Source organism: Aspergillus fijiensis (genome assembly GCF_003184825.1).
Source record: "Aspergillus fijiensis CBS 313.89 unplaced genomic scaffold BO72scaffold_20, whole genome shotgun sequence".
Classification (NCBI taxonomy): Eukaryota; Fungi; Ascomycota; class Eurotiomycetes; order Eurotiales; family Aspergillaceae; genus Aspergillus; species Aspergillus fijiensis.
The window spans coordinates 71540-86624 of NW_024468996.1; the positions used below are offsets into that span (position 1 = coordinate 71540).

General features: G+C 53.9%; 5 protein-coding genes across 5 annotated transcripts; 2 read left to right on the top strand and 3 right to left on the bottom strand.

Moving 5' to 3' along the window:
- Window positions 1-1373: 1373 nt before the first annotated feature.
- Window positions 1374-2694, bottom strand: BO72DRAFT_377001 (MFS general substrate transporter; the record flags this gene model as incomplete). The annotated part of the gene is made up of 3 exons (XM_040941241.1): window positions 1374-2281; window positions 2337-2429; window positions 2478-2694. The coding sequence occupies 3 exons, from the start codon at window positions 2692-2694 to the stop codon at window positions 1374-1376; spliced, it is 1218 nt and encodes a 405-aa protein (XP_040801767.1).
- A 1187-nt stretch (window positions 2695-3881) lies between these two features.
- Window positions 3882-6377, top strand: BO72DRAFT_477056 (dynamin family protein; the record flags this gene model as incomplete). The annotated part of the gene is made up of 4 exons (XM_040947416.1): window positions 3882-4262; window positions 4394-4990; window positions 5042-5904; window positions 5979-6377. 4 exons carry the CDS (start codon window positions 3882-3884, stop codon window positions 6349-6351), a joined length of 2214 nt encoding a protein of 737 aa, XP_040801768.1. The 3' UTR covers window positions 6352-6377.
- Window positions 6378-6757: 380 nt separating this feature from the next.
- On the top strand, window positions 6758-8661 carry BO72DRAFT_447551 (aldehyde dehydrogenase). The gene is made up of 3 exons (XM_040944571.1): window positions 6758-6909; window positions 6983-7693; window positions 7758-8661. The coding sequence occupies exons 1-3, from the start codon at window positions 6877-6879 to the stop codon at window positions 8562-8564; spliced, it is 1551 nt and encodes a 516-aa protein (XP_040801769.1). The 5' UTR covers window positions 6758-6876; the 3' UTR covers window positions 8565-8661.
- A 2751-nt stretch (window positions 8662-11412) lies between these two features.
- Window positions 11413-12865, bottom strand: BO72DRAFT_447554 (acyltransferase family protein). The gene has a single exon (XM_040944572.1). The coding sequence runs from the start codon at window positions 12800-12802 to the stop codon at window positions 11426-11428; it is 1377 nt and encodes a 458-aa protein (XP_040801770.1). The 5' UTR covers window positions 12803-12865; the 3' UTR covers window positions 11413-11425.
- A 170-nt stretch (window positions 12866-13035) lies between these two features.
- On the bottom strand, window positions 13036-14759 carry BO72DRAFT_447555 (uncharacterized protein). The gene has a single exon (XM_040944573.1). The coding sequence runs from the start codon at window positions 14655-14657 to the stop codon at window positions 13116-13118; it is 1542 nt and encodes a 513-aa protein (XP_040801771.1). The 5' UTR covers window positions 14658-14759; the 3' UTR covers window positions 13036-13115.
- Window positions 14760-15085: the final 326 nt, after the last annotated feature.

Here is a 15085-nt window from a genome sequence, read left to right on the forward strand (position 1 = left end):
GCGGACCCTACAGTTTTATTCAGCAATGGCTGCACTCAAGACATAGAAAGAAACTTGACAATTCTCAGAAAGAAGAGCATGGTTGATCGTTTAAGATGTATTTAGATTGTACGGGCGAAGGCTGATGACAATCAATGCCTGCAGACACGCAATTGGGACCACTTTCACCACCCGAAGGGTTATCTGGACTGAATACCAGTTGGTTAAAGTAGTTGCTAACTATTATAGAATAGACTGGAGCAAAGGAGATTCCTGAACTACTGCAGACAGTTTGATGATGAATTCGAGCCAGTACTACCACTATCATAGGTCGATGATAACCAAGAAGCGAAGACTAATATCTGGGTCTGTTCACTTCATGAATTATACTATCACAAGCTCTGCATTCTACTATCTACCAACGGTACCCATTTCCCCGACAGCAGGAACCAAAGCATTGATCGCCTTTCTGTCGCATTAGCCCAGCAGTCTCTCTAAAATGACTAAGGGAGATCGAACCATACTTACCATTGTACGGCGCAGGAGTAGACGACTTGTGTCCTTGGGTCTGCCATATGTAGGTTATGACCACGTCTTTGAAATTTCTAGTCATTCAAGTCAGCAAGCTGGATATAGTAGGAGACAATGGCTTACTCATCGTCCAATGTCGCTGTGGAAGAAAAGTCATGATATGTGGGTCTAGTGCTTGTAGCGTTGTTTGAATGACGAAAGAGGAGATGAAATCGGGCTTTGATGTTGATTGCTTTGTCTTTGAGAGTCATGATGCGAAGACAACAATAGAGAGGGTGTGATAAGTAAACTTGAGCATTTAAAGAGGGCGAGCCCAGTTTATATGTCTGAAATGACGCTGTTTAAATGCGAAGATTTATCAGATTACGCAGTAGCTCGCCGATAATTTCCAGCAGGGGACGCTACAAGGGAATTAGGGACATTGTTGGCGGACGTGTCGACCTGAACATGGTTGCCAGATGGAGCATAGTGCTGTCAGCCGAGAAGCACTGATGCTAGAGCTTGCTGACATGAATCCTTGCTCCGCCGAAAGCTTTGGCTATGCACCAATTCGCCGGATATTTGCCCTGTCGGGTTCGCGTAAGGCGGCCACATCTCTATTTTGTCTTGAGACACGAGAGAATGAGCATGATCACAAGGATGCTTTGTCAGAGACTAATCGACAATGACTTGGCACACTTGAATCCACAGAGCCATCTATACAATCGTAACGGTTTTCCTTGATTCTATAACGGCATCTATCTATATCATCGACAATCATCTCCTATCTTCCCTCATATATTGGGTAGCTTCACAAGGGTTGACCTCGACAACAATTTTTAAGCATGTCCATGCATCAAAGTGGAGCTTAAGTGTAAATGCCTTCAGAACCTTGTCCTCAAAGCCCACCCCGCACAAACACCCCGAGCAATAGCGAACGCCACGGCAGCAGCAGCATACAGCACACCTCCAAACACAATAAGGCCCCAGTAATCACCATGATCTTGCTGCTGAATCGCCCCTGCAATTGGAATGCCAGTCAGTGTTCCTACACTGGCGATTGTGAACGTCGTTCCGGTCCTCTTGCCCAAGTCCCGCGTCTCACAGATCTGCGATATACAAACAGGTGTGAGGCTAATTGCAGCGCCGCTCCAGAAACCAAAGAAAACTGCGTAAGAGACAATAGCAGCAATATTGTCGCCAGAAGCAAGCCATAGAGCTAGAGTGAGCGCCGCACACACAATGGAAGTCAAAACCATCACATTGAACCTCCCGATCCGATCGGCTATGAGGCCAGGGAGGAAGCGTCCCGGGATGGCGCCTAAATTGAGAAAGACAATCAGAGCGTAGGAAAGCGTGTCACTCAGTCCAACGTGAATTGCATACGAGGTAATATAAGTTATCGGAATGAACACAGCAAATTCTACGAGGAAAACCGCTATTGTTGTAGCGGCGTATTTTCCATCCCGCAGGGCGCGCAGATCGATAGATGCGCTGGCTCCTTTGTTGCGAGGGATTCGTGTTTTCAGCGTCAGACAAGCAATCAGACAAAGAATAGCAGAAAGAAGCGCAATGATGCGAATTGCCCAGGCGAAGCCGATCTTGGGCGCAGCGAAGAGAATGATCAGGGGGAAGATGACTCCTCCTAGGCCACCAGCGGTACAAGCAATCCCGGTCGCGTAGCCTCTTCGTTTGTCGAACCAGTGTCCCACGCAAAAGACTGCCGGAGTAAAGAGAGTGCACGCGGAAAGTCCGCCTAGGACACTGAAGGAGAGGAATATTTGGTAGTACTCTTGATTCTGTTAGCTGGCTGGGTTTCCTTGTCAAGGGAAGGCAAACAAGGTTACCTTGACTGAAACTCAAGCAGACCAAAGCGACAACAATCCCAATCGAGCCTGGGATAATGACATAGTTGGGTCCATAGGCGTCGAATATTGGTCCTAGTTGCTACTCAGTACTAGCTTGTCAGAATGACTAGACTGACCTACCAGCTTGCGCTCCAGCAGCATACAAGAAGAACCCATATGCCCCATAGATCCAGCCAATGCTCGACTCAGAGTAGTCCGCAAGTTGATGCTTACTCGTCCATGCATGCAAGATACCTAGACTATTGAGCAGACCCATGGATGGGATCATGGCGCACCATGCTCCAAGCACAACAGCCCAGGCCTCAACCCCTCCCTCAGGGTATGTGGTACCTGGCATTTCCGCACCCTCAGATGCTCTCCGGAGAGAACTTTTGCGCGATTTTTCTAGCATGGGAAATCGGTGATATTGGGGCAGGGTCGGGTGCAAGGTCTGAGGGCGTGAAAGATCACGGACAGGACAGGAAGCATTGGCCTTCCATGGAGGATACTGGGCGCTTGATAAAAGGTCTGGTGGGTCACAATCTGTCCCATAACGACATGATTCTTTAATCTCATAATAATCACCATTGAAAATTGTAGTGCTATCCCGATTGATTGTCTTGTTGATTGGAAATCAATGCTATGGTTTCGGCGAACATCGGCAAAATCGAGCGATGATTGGCTCTGGCTGAGTGAGGCGATCTGTGGTTCGCCGGAAGGGCTTCCGACTCTACATAATGAATGAAGAGTTAGGCAGTGCTTGATATCAGGAGGGAGGTTTCTAGACTGACGACTAAACACATAGGTGACACGAGATATCCAGATTCGGAGGGATGGGCCTTGAAGGAGGCTCTGCTTTTGCAGAAGATTGTTGGGCGTGTCTTAATTTGAAGAACATCAAGAAGAAAGATGCTCGGCATCGCGTAGTGTGTGAAGCCATCTTATGGCAATGGTCACAGCTCCAGAATACGTGAATCATGAGGCTAGAAGGGATGTTGTTGGCTTCCCGCCCTCCCGGACGGCAGGTAGGCCTTACCCATTACTTCTACACAGTCGTTCGGCACTTCTCTCTACCTCACCACTCAACCCTTTCTTTCTTCTGTAAGCTGACTTGGACTGACTTCAAGATAAATGCCAGTGAAATTGGATGGTGGTCAGTAATCCAATGCTGCTTCGGCCATCCGATTTTCAAAGTGAAGCCGGAGTGACCTGTGTGACTGCAGCTTCTCCTGATTCAATGGACCCAACCTCCCTTGTATCATCATCAAGACTTGAAGACTATCTTCTGCAACTGATCTTGCTTCTCACTCACTTCACCCGTCTCTAACTACATATCTCATATCCACCACGTTCTTCCTCAACAATCTGCATTTATCTTCAACCATCTACAACCTTCTCAACCCTCTCCTACCTTACGCGGAACCACCATTTCTTCGGCCTACACCAGAGATTCAGAACAATCCCCTATATCCTCAAGACGACTCGCACACTTGCAATCCTCCAGAAGCATCCAACAGCGCCATCCACCACTCAGTACCTACCGAGATGTTCGAAGAGGAAGCCCCAGGCTATACCAGCCTGGCCGACCCCGCTTTACTGGACAAGATAGACAGTCTATTTGCATGCAATATTGGAGAATACATCAATCTTCCCCAGCTGGTTGTCGTGGGAGACCAGTCAAGCGGCAAAAGCTCTGTTCTCGAGGGTCTCACCCGGCTACCATTCCCCCGCGACAGTGGGCTATGCACCCGTTTCGCAACTCAGCTCATCTTCCGCCGTAACAAAAACCTTACGACCAGAAGGATCTCTTCGTCTATTATTCCCGCGTCGGATTCACATCCAACAAGGGCAGGAGAGCTACAGGCTTGGGATAGAAGCTTCGAGGGCAGCCTGAGTCCAGTCGCCTTTGCTGCGATACTGGAGGAGGTAAGCACCGCTTTCAGTATCTACAATCAGAGGGGTGCGGGTAAGCTGGTTATGCAGAAAAGGGTGGCGGTCGTTGGCGCAATCAACTCGGGACAATACCTGCCACGTGTGGAATGCTGATGGAAATTCAGGCGCACAGACTGATGGGCGTCTCCACCCCTGACAAGCCTACCAAGTTGACATTTTCCAAAGACATATTGCGGCTGGAAATCTGCGGACCCGACGAGGACCATCTCAGCGTCATTGACGTCCCTGGTATCTTCAAGTTGACTACACCGGGGCGCACAACCAAAGCTGACATCCAGCTCGTGAGGGAAATGGTCCTGGGATACATGAGAAACCCGCGGTCCATCCTGTTGACAGTCGTTGCGGCTAATGTGGATGTGGCAAATCAGGAGATCATCGAGATGGCACGGGAGGTAGATCCCGACGGGGAGCGGACCTTGGGTGTCTTGACTAAACCCGATCTCGTTGACAAAGGAGCCGAGCAGAAGATCCTGGACATCATCGCCGGGCGTGAGCTTCCCTTGAAATATGGCTGGATTCTGGTTCGAAACCTGGGGCAAAGAGAGATGGAGAAAGGAATTGTCGACAGAGACACCGCAGAAGCCGAATTTGGTAAGACTGAGTTGTGGAGCACAGTGGCCGTGGACAGATACGGCATCAGCTCCTTGAAAACGCGCTTGCAGGATACGGTCACTGAGAATGCCAGAAGGACATTTCCTATGGTCAGTAGCATAGTTGACAAACATAAGTGAGCTGCGCTAACAATATCGCAGGTCCGAGCTGAAATCAACAGGAAGCTCAAGGAAGCCAAAACAGGTCTGGTCGCGCTGAGTAGTGAGAGGGATACTACCAGCCAGCAACTAAGATATCTCCTGGATGCGGTGACCAGGTTCAACATTATGACAACCCAAGCTCTAGGCACACACTATGGTGCGGATGAGAACTTCACCAAGTACAAGGAGCTTCGCCTCGCAACTTTGGTGGTCAACCGGGAAGTACTTTTCGCCCGATACTTCGAAAAATGGGGTCACAAATACGAATTCAAGGTAAACAGCATCCGCGACGATGTTGAAATCGTGTCCCCAGAGAGCGGTGGAGACGAACCTGCGCAGTTCTCTGCTAGCACACGACCAGGAGCTTTGAATTTCCATTCTACCGGAGAAGGGGAGCTTGATCACCCCGGCTCACGCCCTACCAGATTCAAGACCCGGATGACTGAGCCCGTCATGGAGCTCGAGGATGTTCTCACCAACCAGGAAATAATAGAGAAGCCCTTGAGGCAGGGCATTCATGAATGGCTGCGAGATGAATATCACAACTCACGAGGGTTTGAATTGAATAGTTTTAGCATCCCCATGTTGACCAATGCCTTCAACCAGCAGACCATAAAGTGGCAAAGCATCGCGCTAGGCTATCTCAGTGACATTATTGTCGTTGTCCACAAATTCATCATGCGCAATTTAGAAATCTCGCTTGCGGATCGACGGGTCTTTCGAAACCTTTTACCTCATATAATGGGCGGCTTGCTCGAGGTGTATAAGGAAGCAATGGAGCATGTGCGGCTTCTCCTTTGCATTGAGAGGGAAGGCACCCTGAAGACCTTGGACCGTTATTTCAACGACCACCTGCAGAACATGTGAGTCTTTTCTTCGACTAGGGAGACTGTCTAATCTTAGTCTTCTAGCAAATAGCATGCTAATCCCGAGATAGACGTCATTCTCGGTGGAAGGCCTACGTTGGGGGAAAAGAGGTCAACGGAATTCTCCATGTCGGCGATCTCGATTACCAACAGGACATGAGCAACGAGAGCCACACGGTGCAAGAGCTACATGACATCTTAGAATGCTACTACAAGGTGGCGTTGAGTCGGTTTGTGGACAATGTCAGCATGCAAGCGGCCGATTACCATCTGGTGAACGGGCCCAATGCACCGATGAAGCTGATTTCGCCCGCCTTTGTGCACGGCTTCTCTGCGGAGACCCTGCAGGAGATAGCGGGGGAGGATCCGGCGGTGCGCCGAAGACGCACTCAATTGAAGAAGCAGATCGCGGAGTTGGAGAAGGGCAAGCGCCTTTTGATCTAGGTGGTAGCAGGTACGAGATGAAATTTTGGGCGATAGTGATCTTGGAAGAAATGGTTCCTTGCTTGGCGGTGAACTACATGCAGACACCCCGCTTATATTTGGATGGGCTTTGGCAATTTATTTATCTTGGCCCAACCTAAATTACCTTCTAGTATACCCAATGGAAGCAATATCACATCACATTTTGCCTAGAGTAACGTCCACCCGAGGACCCCTGGATTGGGAGCGTATAATGACGATGGATGATAGCGCAGGCGAAGCCGCCAATGCGCGCCAGCAAGTGGGGAAATCTCGGCTGTGACCTGTCAGCCCAGCAACGGCCCGCCTTGCGCCCGCCCCATCACCCATTCCTCGGCGATAAAGGATAAAAGAACCACTAACCCCCCTGGAACCTAGACCAACAACCGCGGTAGCTCGTGCTCTCTCCATCATAAAAGCCAAGCTCCCCTCATTTTCCCACTGCATCTCCAACTGAACCATCCTACCACCACCACAAGAGGAGTCGCCTCGCAAACCACCAACAAAATGACCTACACAACGCAAGCCGAATTCGACGAGGTCAGTCCCTCCCCTTCCCTTCCCCCCTTACCCCCTCCCGCACCACCCCTTCCCTAACAAAGAAAAAAAAAAGGCCCTGCACACAGTCCGCACAACCTTCGCCACGGGCCATACCAAACCCCTCCCCTGGCGGCGCCAGCAACTCCGACGCCTATGGTGGATGCTCGAAGACCACCGCGCGACCATTGTGGCCGCACTACAAACCGACCTCCACAAATGCGAAGTGGAAACCACCATCGTTGAGATCGGCATGCTGCAAGCCGACATCCTGCACACCCTGGATAACCTGAGCGCGTGGACGGCCGACGAGAAGCCCACGCGCCTCGACCCCGTCAATTTTCTGGGGGGCACCGTCGTGCGCACCGAGCCGCTCGGCGTGACGCTGATCATCGGCGCGTGGAACTGTCCCTTTCAGCTGGCGCTGCAGCCGCTCGTGGCGGCCATCGCGGCGGGGTGTGCGGCGATCGTCAAGCCGTCGGATGTGAGTGCCGCGTCCCAGGAGGTGTTGGCGCGGATCATGCCCGAGTATTTGGATACGAAGGCGATCCGGTGTGTGACTGCGGGCCCCGGCGAGATGGAGTACATCCTGGCGCAGCGGTGGGATCATATCTTCTACACGGGGTCGGCGAAGGTGGCCAAGATCGTGCATGCTGCTGCGGCGAGACATCTTACGCCGGTGACGTTGGAGTTGGGGGGCCAGGGGCCGGCGATCGTGACGGAGTCGGCGGATGTGGAGATGGCGGGGAAGAGGATTGCGGGGGCCAAGTTTCTGTTGGCGGGGCAGGTTCGTTTCTTTTTTTTGGGGGTTCTGGGTTCTGGAATATGGGATTTCTAAACGCATGCGGCAGGTCTGCATCAACGTCAACCACATCCTCGCCCACCCGTCCGTCCGCGACGCCCTCGTCGCCTCCCTCACCCGCTGGTTCGACACCTTCAACGGCGGCGCCGACACCGTGCCCCCCTACAGCTGCCACATCGTCAACGACCGCAACTTCGACCGCCTCGAGTCCCTGCTCAGCCGCACGGCCGGCCGCATCGTCTACGGCGGCGTCCGCGACCGCAGCACCCGCTACTTCGGCCCCACGATCGTCGTCGACGTCCGGCCGGACGACGTCCTCCTGACCGAGGAGCTCTTCGGCCCGATCCTCCCCATCGTCGACGCCGACCTCGACGCCGCGCTCGCCTTCACCACCTCCCTCGAGCATCCCCTGGCCTTGTACGCGTTCACGAACGTCGAGGCCGAGAAGGACCGGATCCTGCGGGAGACGGCCTCCGGCGGCGTCACGTTCAATGACTGTCTCCTGCACGCCTTGGCGAAAGATGCCCCCTTCGGAGGTGTGGGCCATGCCGGCATGGGCGCGTACCATGGGAAGTATGGGATCCAGGCGTTCTCGTATCGGCGGACGGTCACGAATGCACTACCGACTGTGCTGGAGGGGTTCATGGATGCCAGGTATCCGCCGTATACTGTGGAGAAGATGCACAAGATGATGCCGAAGGTGACGCCGTCGTTCGACCGCGAGGGGAATGAGAGGAGCTCGGTGGGCAAGGTGGCTGGCGCGGTGGGCGCGGTGGCTGCTCTGGGCGCTTCGGTCTGGTTTCTGGGCGGTGCGAGGGAGAGGATTCCGGCCTATGTGAAGGGGTGGTTGCGGTAGGAACTTTTTCTACGTTGTACTCGTCGGTAGTTAGCTCTGGATTGTAATTGGTCTGTACAGTATTTGGGTTGACTTCATGCTTGCGCGCGTGTAGTTCGCTGCGGAAGGAATTTGATACAATCAGCCGACTTGATCACCTCGACCGATCATGAGCTCGTCTTAGCTTCGCCTTTGCTTGCAAAGGCTACTAGACTCCAACACCGCGGTGAGGTGCGAGCTCCCGTTGGAGGCCTGTCTCCCATCCAGGCAACATCCCAAAGGATGTGTTTTCGTCTATTGCTGCAGCCGCCATCTGTCCGCCGGAACGGAGCCCGATGACCCAGCACCAAAGAACACCTACATCTTCTCATCCTTAACGAGCTCAGCAGCTCATCCTAGGAGAGGCGGGTGTAGCGAGGAGAAGGCAACAAAGGAAATCTCACCCACACACCAGTTGCACATGCATCGAGACAAGCACCAGCACCAGCACACAGCTCAAGCACCACGGCACACGAAGTACCAGTACAAGCTTCTAGTGCCGGCACCGGCACCAGCTCAAACACACAGGTCGTGGTGATGGCCTGAGCTAAAAGAAGACGAACCGTTAGACGGGGCATCATGGGCAACTCATTCCGTTCCACTCCCACCAGACGGCGACGGCTTCCAGGAAATGAACCCACCAACTCTCGTCTGGGTGCAACTGCGCAGTCTCCATATCACAGCGGCAATGGAGCTGGCCGGGGTCCCTCAACCAACCGACGAACGAGTTGGCTGAAGACCTGATTCCAGCACGAACGCAGGCCGGCTCGTAGTCCGTCCCCGCACGTCAGCTGCTCCCAGGACCGTTGGTAGCCAAGGTACCTGGTGGTCAGACCCCGACAAGGTCTGTGGTCTGCCTTGACCAGCCCGCGGATAGGACTCCCGAACATGGAGTATTCTGCCCGTACCCATGATAGGGGCAGGCCATATTCTACCCTCGGGAAGCATTTTCTTCCTCAGGGAAAGGTCACGCCCTCACTCTGTTGACGATGTTTCGGGATCACCCGTTTGTTTGTAAGACAAAGCTGAGGCTGAGTCCGTACGCGTGTTCGCCCACATCTTGTCAGACGTTCGGGACCGTGTCCTCTTCGCAAGTCCCTCGCCACAGCTCAAGCAGAACCTTGGAGAAGAGGACATGGCACTTTGCCAGATATCTCAAAATGAGCATCCCTGGCAGCATGCCTGGTTCTGTGGTCACCCCCCCACGACTCCAAAATCGGTCGTCGCTGTTTGGGGGATGCACAGAACCCCCCCAGTTGGTTTTTTTGGAAACGGGTAAGGAGAACTGGGGCCTGACATGGACCATAGCACGGCGACTGGCACAGGTATGGGATGTCAGGGACCCTCGACTTCTGTCGAAGGGTCGTGCGGAGGTGAGAAGGGAGGGAGGGGGGAGGGAAGAGGATGGAGGAGGGGCGGGAGTGAGAGTACACGGTGGGTTACATGCTGGGATACATACTGGGATACACACTGAAAACAAGATTTGGGAATGCGAAAAAAGACAGTATACAAGGAGGGGTTTAGATGAAAGCACGATAAAGGATGAGAAGGATAAAGGTGGGATACAGAACGCAGGTGGGATACAGAACGCAGGTGGGATACAGGACGCAGGTGGATGCAGGATGTAGATGGATACAGGATGAAGATGGATACATGATAGAGGTAGAAACAGGATAGAGATAGAAACAGGATGGAGATGGGATATAAATGATGATGGAGGATGATGAAAAGGATGTGTTACATGATGGGGAACAGGATGATGGAGGTGATGGAAGAGAAGAGGATGGAGAGGTAGAGGAAGGATGGAGGAAAGGAAGGAGAATGAAGGAAGAAGAGGGAGACGGGAAAGACTTATATAGACGAAGAAACTGATGGTCAGATGACTTGGATGGACCCATTCACTGTGTCGCTACAATTACTCCTTGGTACCTCAACATCAGTGAATGTAGCTAGTTTTGGAAACTTTTACAGACACCTAAATAGGCTTCAGCCTGCAGTTTGGTGGACTCTACGGGAGCTGGAGGACTGGATCTACACATCACGTGGACTACTATTGAGCTCGTCTTAGCTTCGCCAATCGATGGCTACTAGACTCCAACACCACGATGAGGTGCGAGCTCCGCGTTGGAGGGATGCGCAGAGGACGGTGCGCAAAGAAGTAAGGAAAAAGCTTGGGATGCGGAAGAGGGTAGAAGAAGAGAGAGCAGGAGCAGGTAAGAATAGGAGTATCTAGAATTTATAGAGATAAGAATAGAGAAGAGGAGAGGAGGAGGAGGAGGAGGAGGAGGAGAAGAAGAGGAGGAGGAGGAGGAGGAGAAGAGAAGGAGGAGGAGAAGAGAAGGAGGAGAAGAGCAGGAGGAGAAGAGGGAGGAGAAGAAGAGGGAATAGAAGAAGAGAGAGGAGAAGAAGAGAGAGTAGGGAGAGAGTAGGAAGAGAGAGTAGAAAGAGAGAATAGGAAGAGAGATAGTAGGAAGAGGAGAGATAGTAGGGAGAAGGAGAGTTGTAAAAAAGAAGAAACGAACAGGGAGGCAGACAGGAAAGAGGACTGGTTTTGTTCAGCAGTGACAACTCATCCTCAGCAAGGTTTGCAGGAGAATCCACAGCTCTCGCACTTTCTATTGCTTCATTGTTGCGGAATCGTGAAAATTTTCTGGTCAGCTGGCAGAAAATATCTGCTGGATGACCTGCTCTGACGTGATACTTGATGAACCGTTGCGTGTTTCTATTCCATCAGATTCTTCGATGACCACAACCGCTGTCATGTCTACTAATGGAATGAAGACTCGGAGTAAAGTCTATACGACGACAGCTTGACACATATCGGGCGAATTTACTAAATGACACTACCGAGACAACCACTCATCGATCCTCCTTGACAGCCGCACACACCTGGCATCGACCACCCTCGTCCACCAACTCGACAGCCAAACCACCAAGATTCCCATCACCACAGCCGTGACACCCCAACTGACCACAAACACCCCCATCCCCCCAGCAAGTGCCTCCTCATCCGTCGCAGGGTACTCTCGCCCGGTCAGGATCCACCACAGTCCATTCCGCACCGGATCCCGGGCAACATGATACACCGACTGATGCACCAGATACAGCGAGAACGAGATGCGTCCTAGAAACTGCGGTGTCGGCCTCTCCAACACCCTCTGCAGCACCTCCACACGATCGATGGCATACACCACCAAGACCGACCCCACCGTCTTCCAGCATTTACTCACAATCGCCCAGTCGTCATCCCACCGGGGCGACTGCAGAGACCCCAGCCATCGATACCCAGGCGTAAGTACCCCATCATCCCCAAGACAGAGCAGATGCAGCCCCATGAGAAAACAGAATCCTGTCAGCAGCGTCTTCGCTTTGGCTTTGAGACCACCAGCTGACGCGCTTGACAGCCCAGCCTCGCCATCCTTCCTACCAACCCACCACCCTTCGCCCAACACCGCATCCTCACTACTCGAGTGCAGTCCCTGAGCAAGCTCCGCAACCCCCAAGCCTCCCAGAAAACCCACCCCATCCCAGATCCCATACCACAGAAAATACACCGCCAGCACGAACACTCCGCCAACGCGCATCTCCTTCCTCCAGAACGCCATCCCCAGAATGACAAGGTACACCATCAGACTCCCGCGAAACTCAATCGGCATCGTCCACAGCTGCCCATTCAGCCCGGGATTATGGTGGAACTGGATGATATTCACAATATCCAAAAAATACCGCAAGAGATAGGTGAAGTGAAACAGCGGCGCGGTCCACGGCCGACGGCCCCAGACGACATCGTCGCCAAACGACCAGTGATACAAGCCGCAGAAGAACAGCAGCTGCGAGAGAATCGCGACAAGGAAGACGGGCAGATAGATGCGGAAGATCCGGCGCGTCGTCGCGGAGGAGAGTCCGCGGAGTAGTGTCTGGTTCGTCGCGGACGACGACGCGGTCAGCGAGGAAGACGGCGGCGCATCGCGCAGACGAAGCAGGTTGATGCTCAAAGCGTAGCCCGAGATCACGAAGAAGAGCGCCACCATCGCGTGGGCGGAGAAGAGCAGGCGGATTGGGGGCAGCTGGATGAAATGCCGGTTGGCCGACGCGGGGTCCGCCCAGTAGGAGTGGAAGGCGAAGTCGAAGATTCCGCCCATGAAGAAATGGTTGAAGGCGACGATAGCGGCGGCGAGGCCGCGGAGGCCGTCCAGCCACGCCGTGCGAGGTTTGTCCATCGTATGCTGCATGGTATGCTGTGATGATGAAATGGTAAACTGCAGCATTGCAGTGGATGAAAGCGGGAGAGGCGGAGGGGATGGATAAGACGGAGGGAGAAAAAGGGATCCATGGATGGAGACTGGCCTCGGATCCACACGCTAAATTAGTATTTTTAGCGTGCGACCATTGACTGGTCCCTGTTTCTGATTCTTCAGGCGGCGGATTGTAATGGTTCACAGGATTTATTTCTGCTGGGGGTATATACAACATTTCCCGATCGGGTAATCTCACGCAGGCATCTACCGCACTACCGGCGTTGCTGCCTACTCACTACAGGTCACTACCACTACAGGCCGAGTCCCAATGCTCGACTCTCCTCGTCAGCCACCCACTGGTCCAGGGTAGCGAGCTCTGACGCCTGGAGTCGCCCTCGGGGATCCCGCTTCCCAGCCGGATCATACTATCGAGCATACACCGATCCTCGTAGAAGCTCCACTGCACGCACTCGCCCCAGGCTACGCAGGCCGTCTCGCAGTGGTCCACCGACATCCAGGCCTCCGTCCAGGCCTGCGGCTTCGTGACGGTTTCTGGCACCGTCACGGCCTTGACATTACTGGAGCGGATATCGTATTTGGCCGCGCCGTTCTCCCACCACTCCACCCGCTCGCGCAAGTACGGCCGCACCATCGCCTCATACACGTCCCTGTACCGGATGGGGCCCCGGGCCTGCACGTCGCCCCACCGCATCTCCAGCTCGTACAACCGGGCCACATCCCGGTTGTGCGTGTGGTGCCAGCTGAACACGGGCTTGCACCAATTCTCCTGCTCGTACCAGCTCGTCCAATGCGCCTCGGGATTGAACCCATAGCTAAAACGACTCTCCTCCGCCTCGGGATGCTCTCCGAACCCGACGCCACTCTCTTTCAGGACATGACCGAGAATGTGATCCCCGCAGCCATGCTGCGCCGTGAATGCAGCATACTTCTCCTCGATATTGACCTTCTCGTCCCCAAACGCCATCTCCCACGCCTTGCGCGAGATGGCGAACCCAGAGCCGCCGTGGGCGAAATAATCGCCATGGATCCAGGCGACGCTGCCCAGATACCAGGGCTGCCGGTGGTCGAAGCGCCCCAGGTGCGCGAGGAGGTTGGGCAGGAAGAGGTAGGCGTCGTCCTCCATGAAGATGTACCATTTGGCGTCCGGGCGGGCGCGCCCCGCGTGCTGCACCAGCGGCAGGAACTTGTACTTGTCGAGCTTCCAGCCGCCGGCGGGGCCGGAGCTGTCGCCCGGATAGACGTTGTTGATCTCGGCGTAGTTCTGACGGAAGTCGTGGTCGGCCTGTTGGCGGTAGGGCAGGGCGATCTCGGGGTCGTTGATGGTCGTGTTGGCGAGGACGTCGATGAAGGTCCACGCGCCGATGGTCTCGGGGCTGTCGGAGTAGAGGAGGACGTTGGCCGGGGGGATGCGGGTGGGGGCGAGGGTGGTGGTGAGGTGGATGGGGACGCGTTTCCAGAGGACGGAGGCGCCGGTTTTGAACATGAGGACGATGTCGTTGACAATGAGGGAGGAGGAAGAGGTGGTGATGGTGGCGGTGTCGGAGGCAGGGGAGGTGGAGGACGCGGAGGAGGCTACCGCCGACGGAGCGGGTTTCTGCGGCGTAGAGGTGGTTTCATCTTCGGCGATGAAGGGGGGTGAAGGGTGCACGACGACAGTAGCCTCTCCTGCTCCTGCTTGATAGGGTGTTTGCGTGGTATACGCTGTCGACGCGACCCATGGGGGGCGATCGAGGGCAAAATGGTAGAGGAAGAGACAGACGGTCACTAGGATGATCCCAAGCGGGACGCGGCGATTGTCTTGGTAAAACCGACGCATGATGAAAGTGTCTTACCTCCGATCATGAGCGGACTTGTGTGGAATCCGGGTGCATGATGGACGGGGTTTTATATCTTGGAATAGAGATTAGCAGAGAATGATTGTACTGTACAAACTCGGTAAGTGGTAAATCTCTCCATGATAAATGCCCCTCACCAGATTTTCGAGGGTCCTCCATCTGACCCCTATACAAAGACCCCGAAGATCCCCTCAACCCCACCACAAAAATTAGTTAAATGAATGTCTCAGGCGCAAAGCAGCGTGATTGGCAGGTGCCTGGCGAGACATGGACAGATGCCTGCGCTAAACCCTTTGCGGTAAGCACGGACAAGGCTGTAAGTTCCGATTGTCTTGCCCAAAATAGTTTAGAGTGCGGCTATTGCTCTTCCTCAGGGAGTAATAAAAATAATCTCCGTGTCTGCAGTCAA

What these genes read in the sequence shown, in the direction of transcription:
- BO72DRAFT_447554 (XM_040944572.1), bottom strand. Translation starts at nt 12,802, where the DNA reads ATGGACAAACCTCGCACGGCGTGGCTGGACGGCCTCCGCGGCCTCGCC.
- BO72DRAFT_447551 (XM_040944571.1), top strand. Translation starts at nt 6,877, where the DNA reads ATGACCTACACAACGCAAGCCGAATTCGACGAG. An exon ending in CGCAAGCCGAATTCGACGAG is followed by an intron (nt 6,910 to 6,982) that starts GTCAGTCCCTCC and finishes GAAAAAAAAAAG; the next exon opens with GCCCTGCACACAGTCCGCAC. An exon ending in AGTTTCTGTTGGCGGGGCAG is followed by an intron (nt 7,694 to 7,757) that starts GTTCGTTTCTTT and finishes CGCATGCGGCAG; the next exon opens with GTCTGCATCAACGTCAACCA.
- BO72DRAFT_447555 (XM_040944573.1), bottom strand. Translation starts at nt 14,657, where the DNA reads ATGCGTCGGTTTTACCAAGACAATCGCCGCGTCCCGCTTGGGATCATC.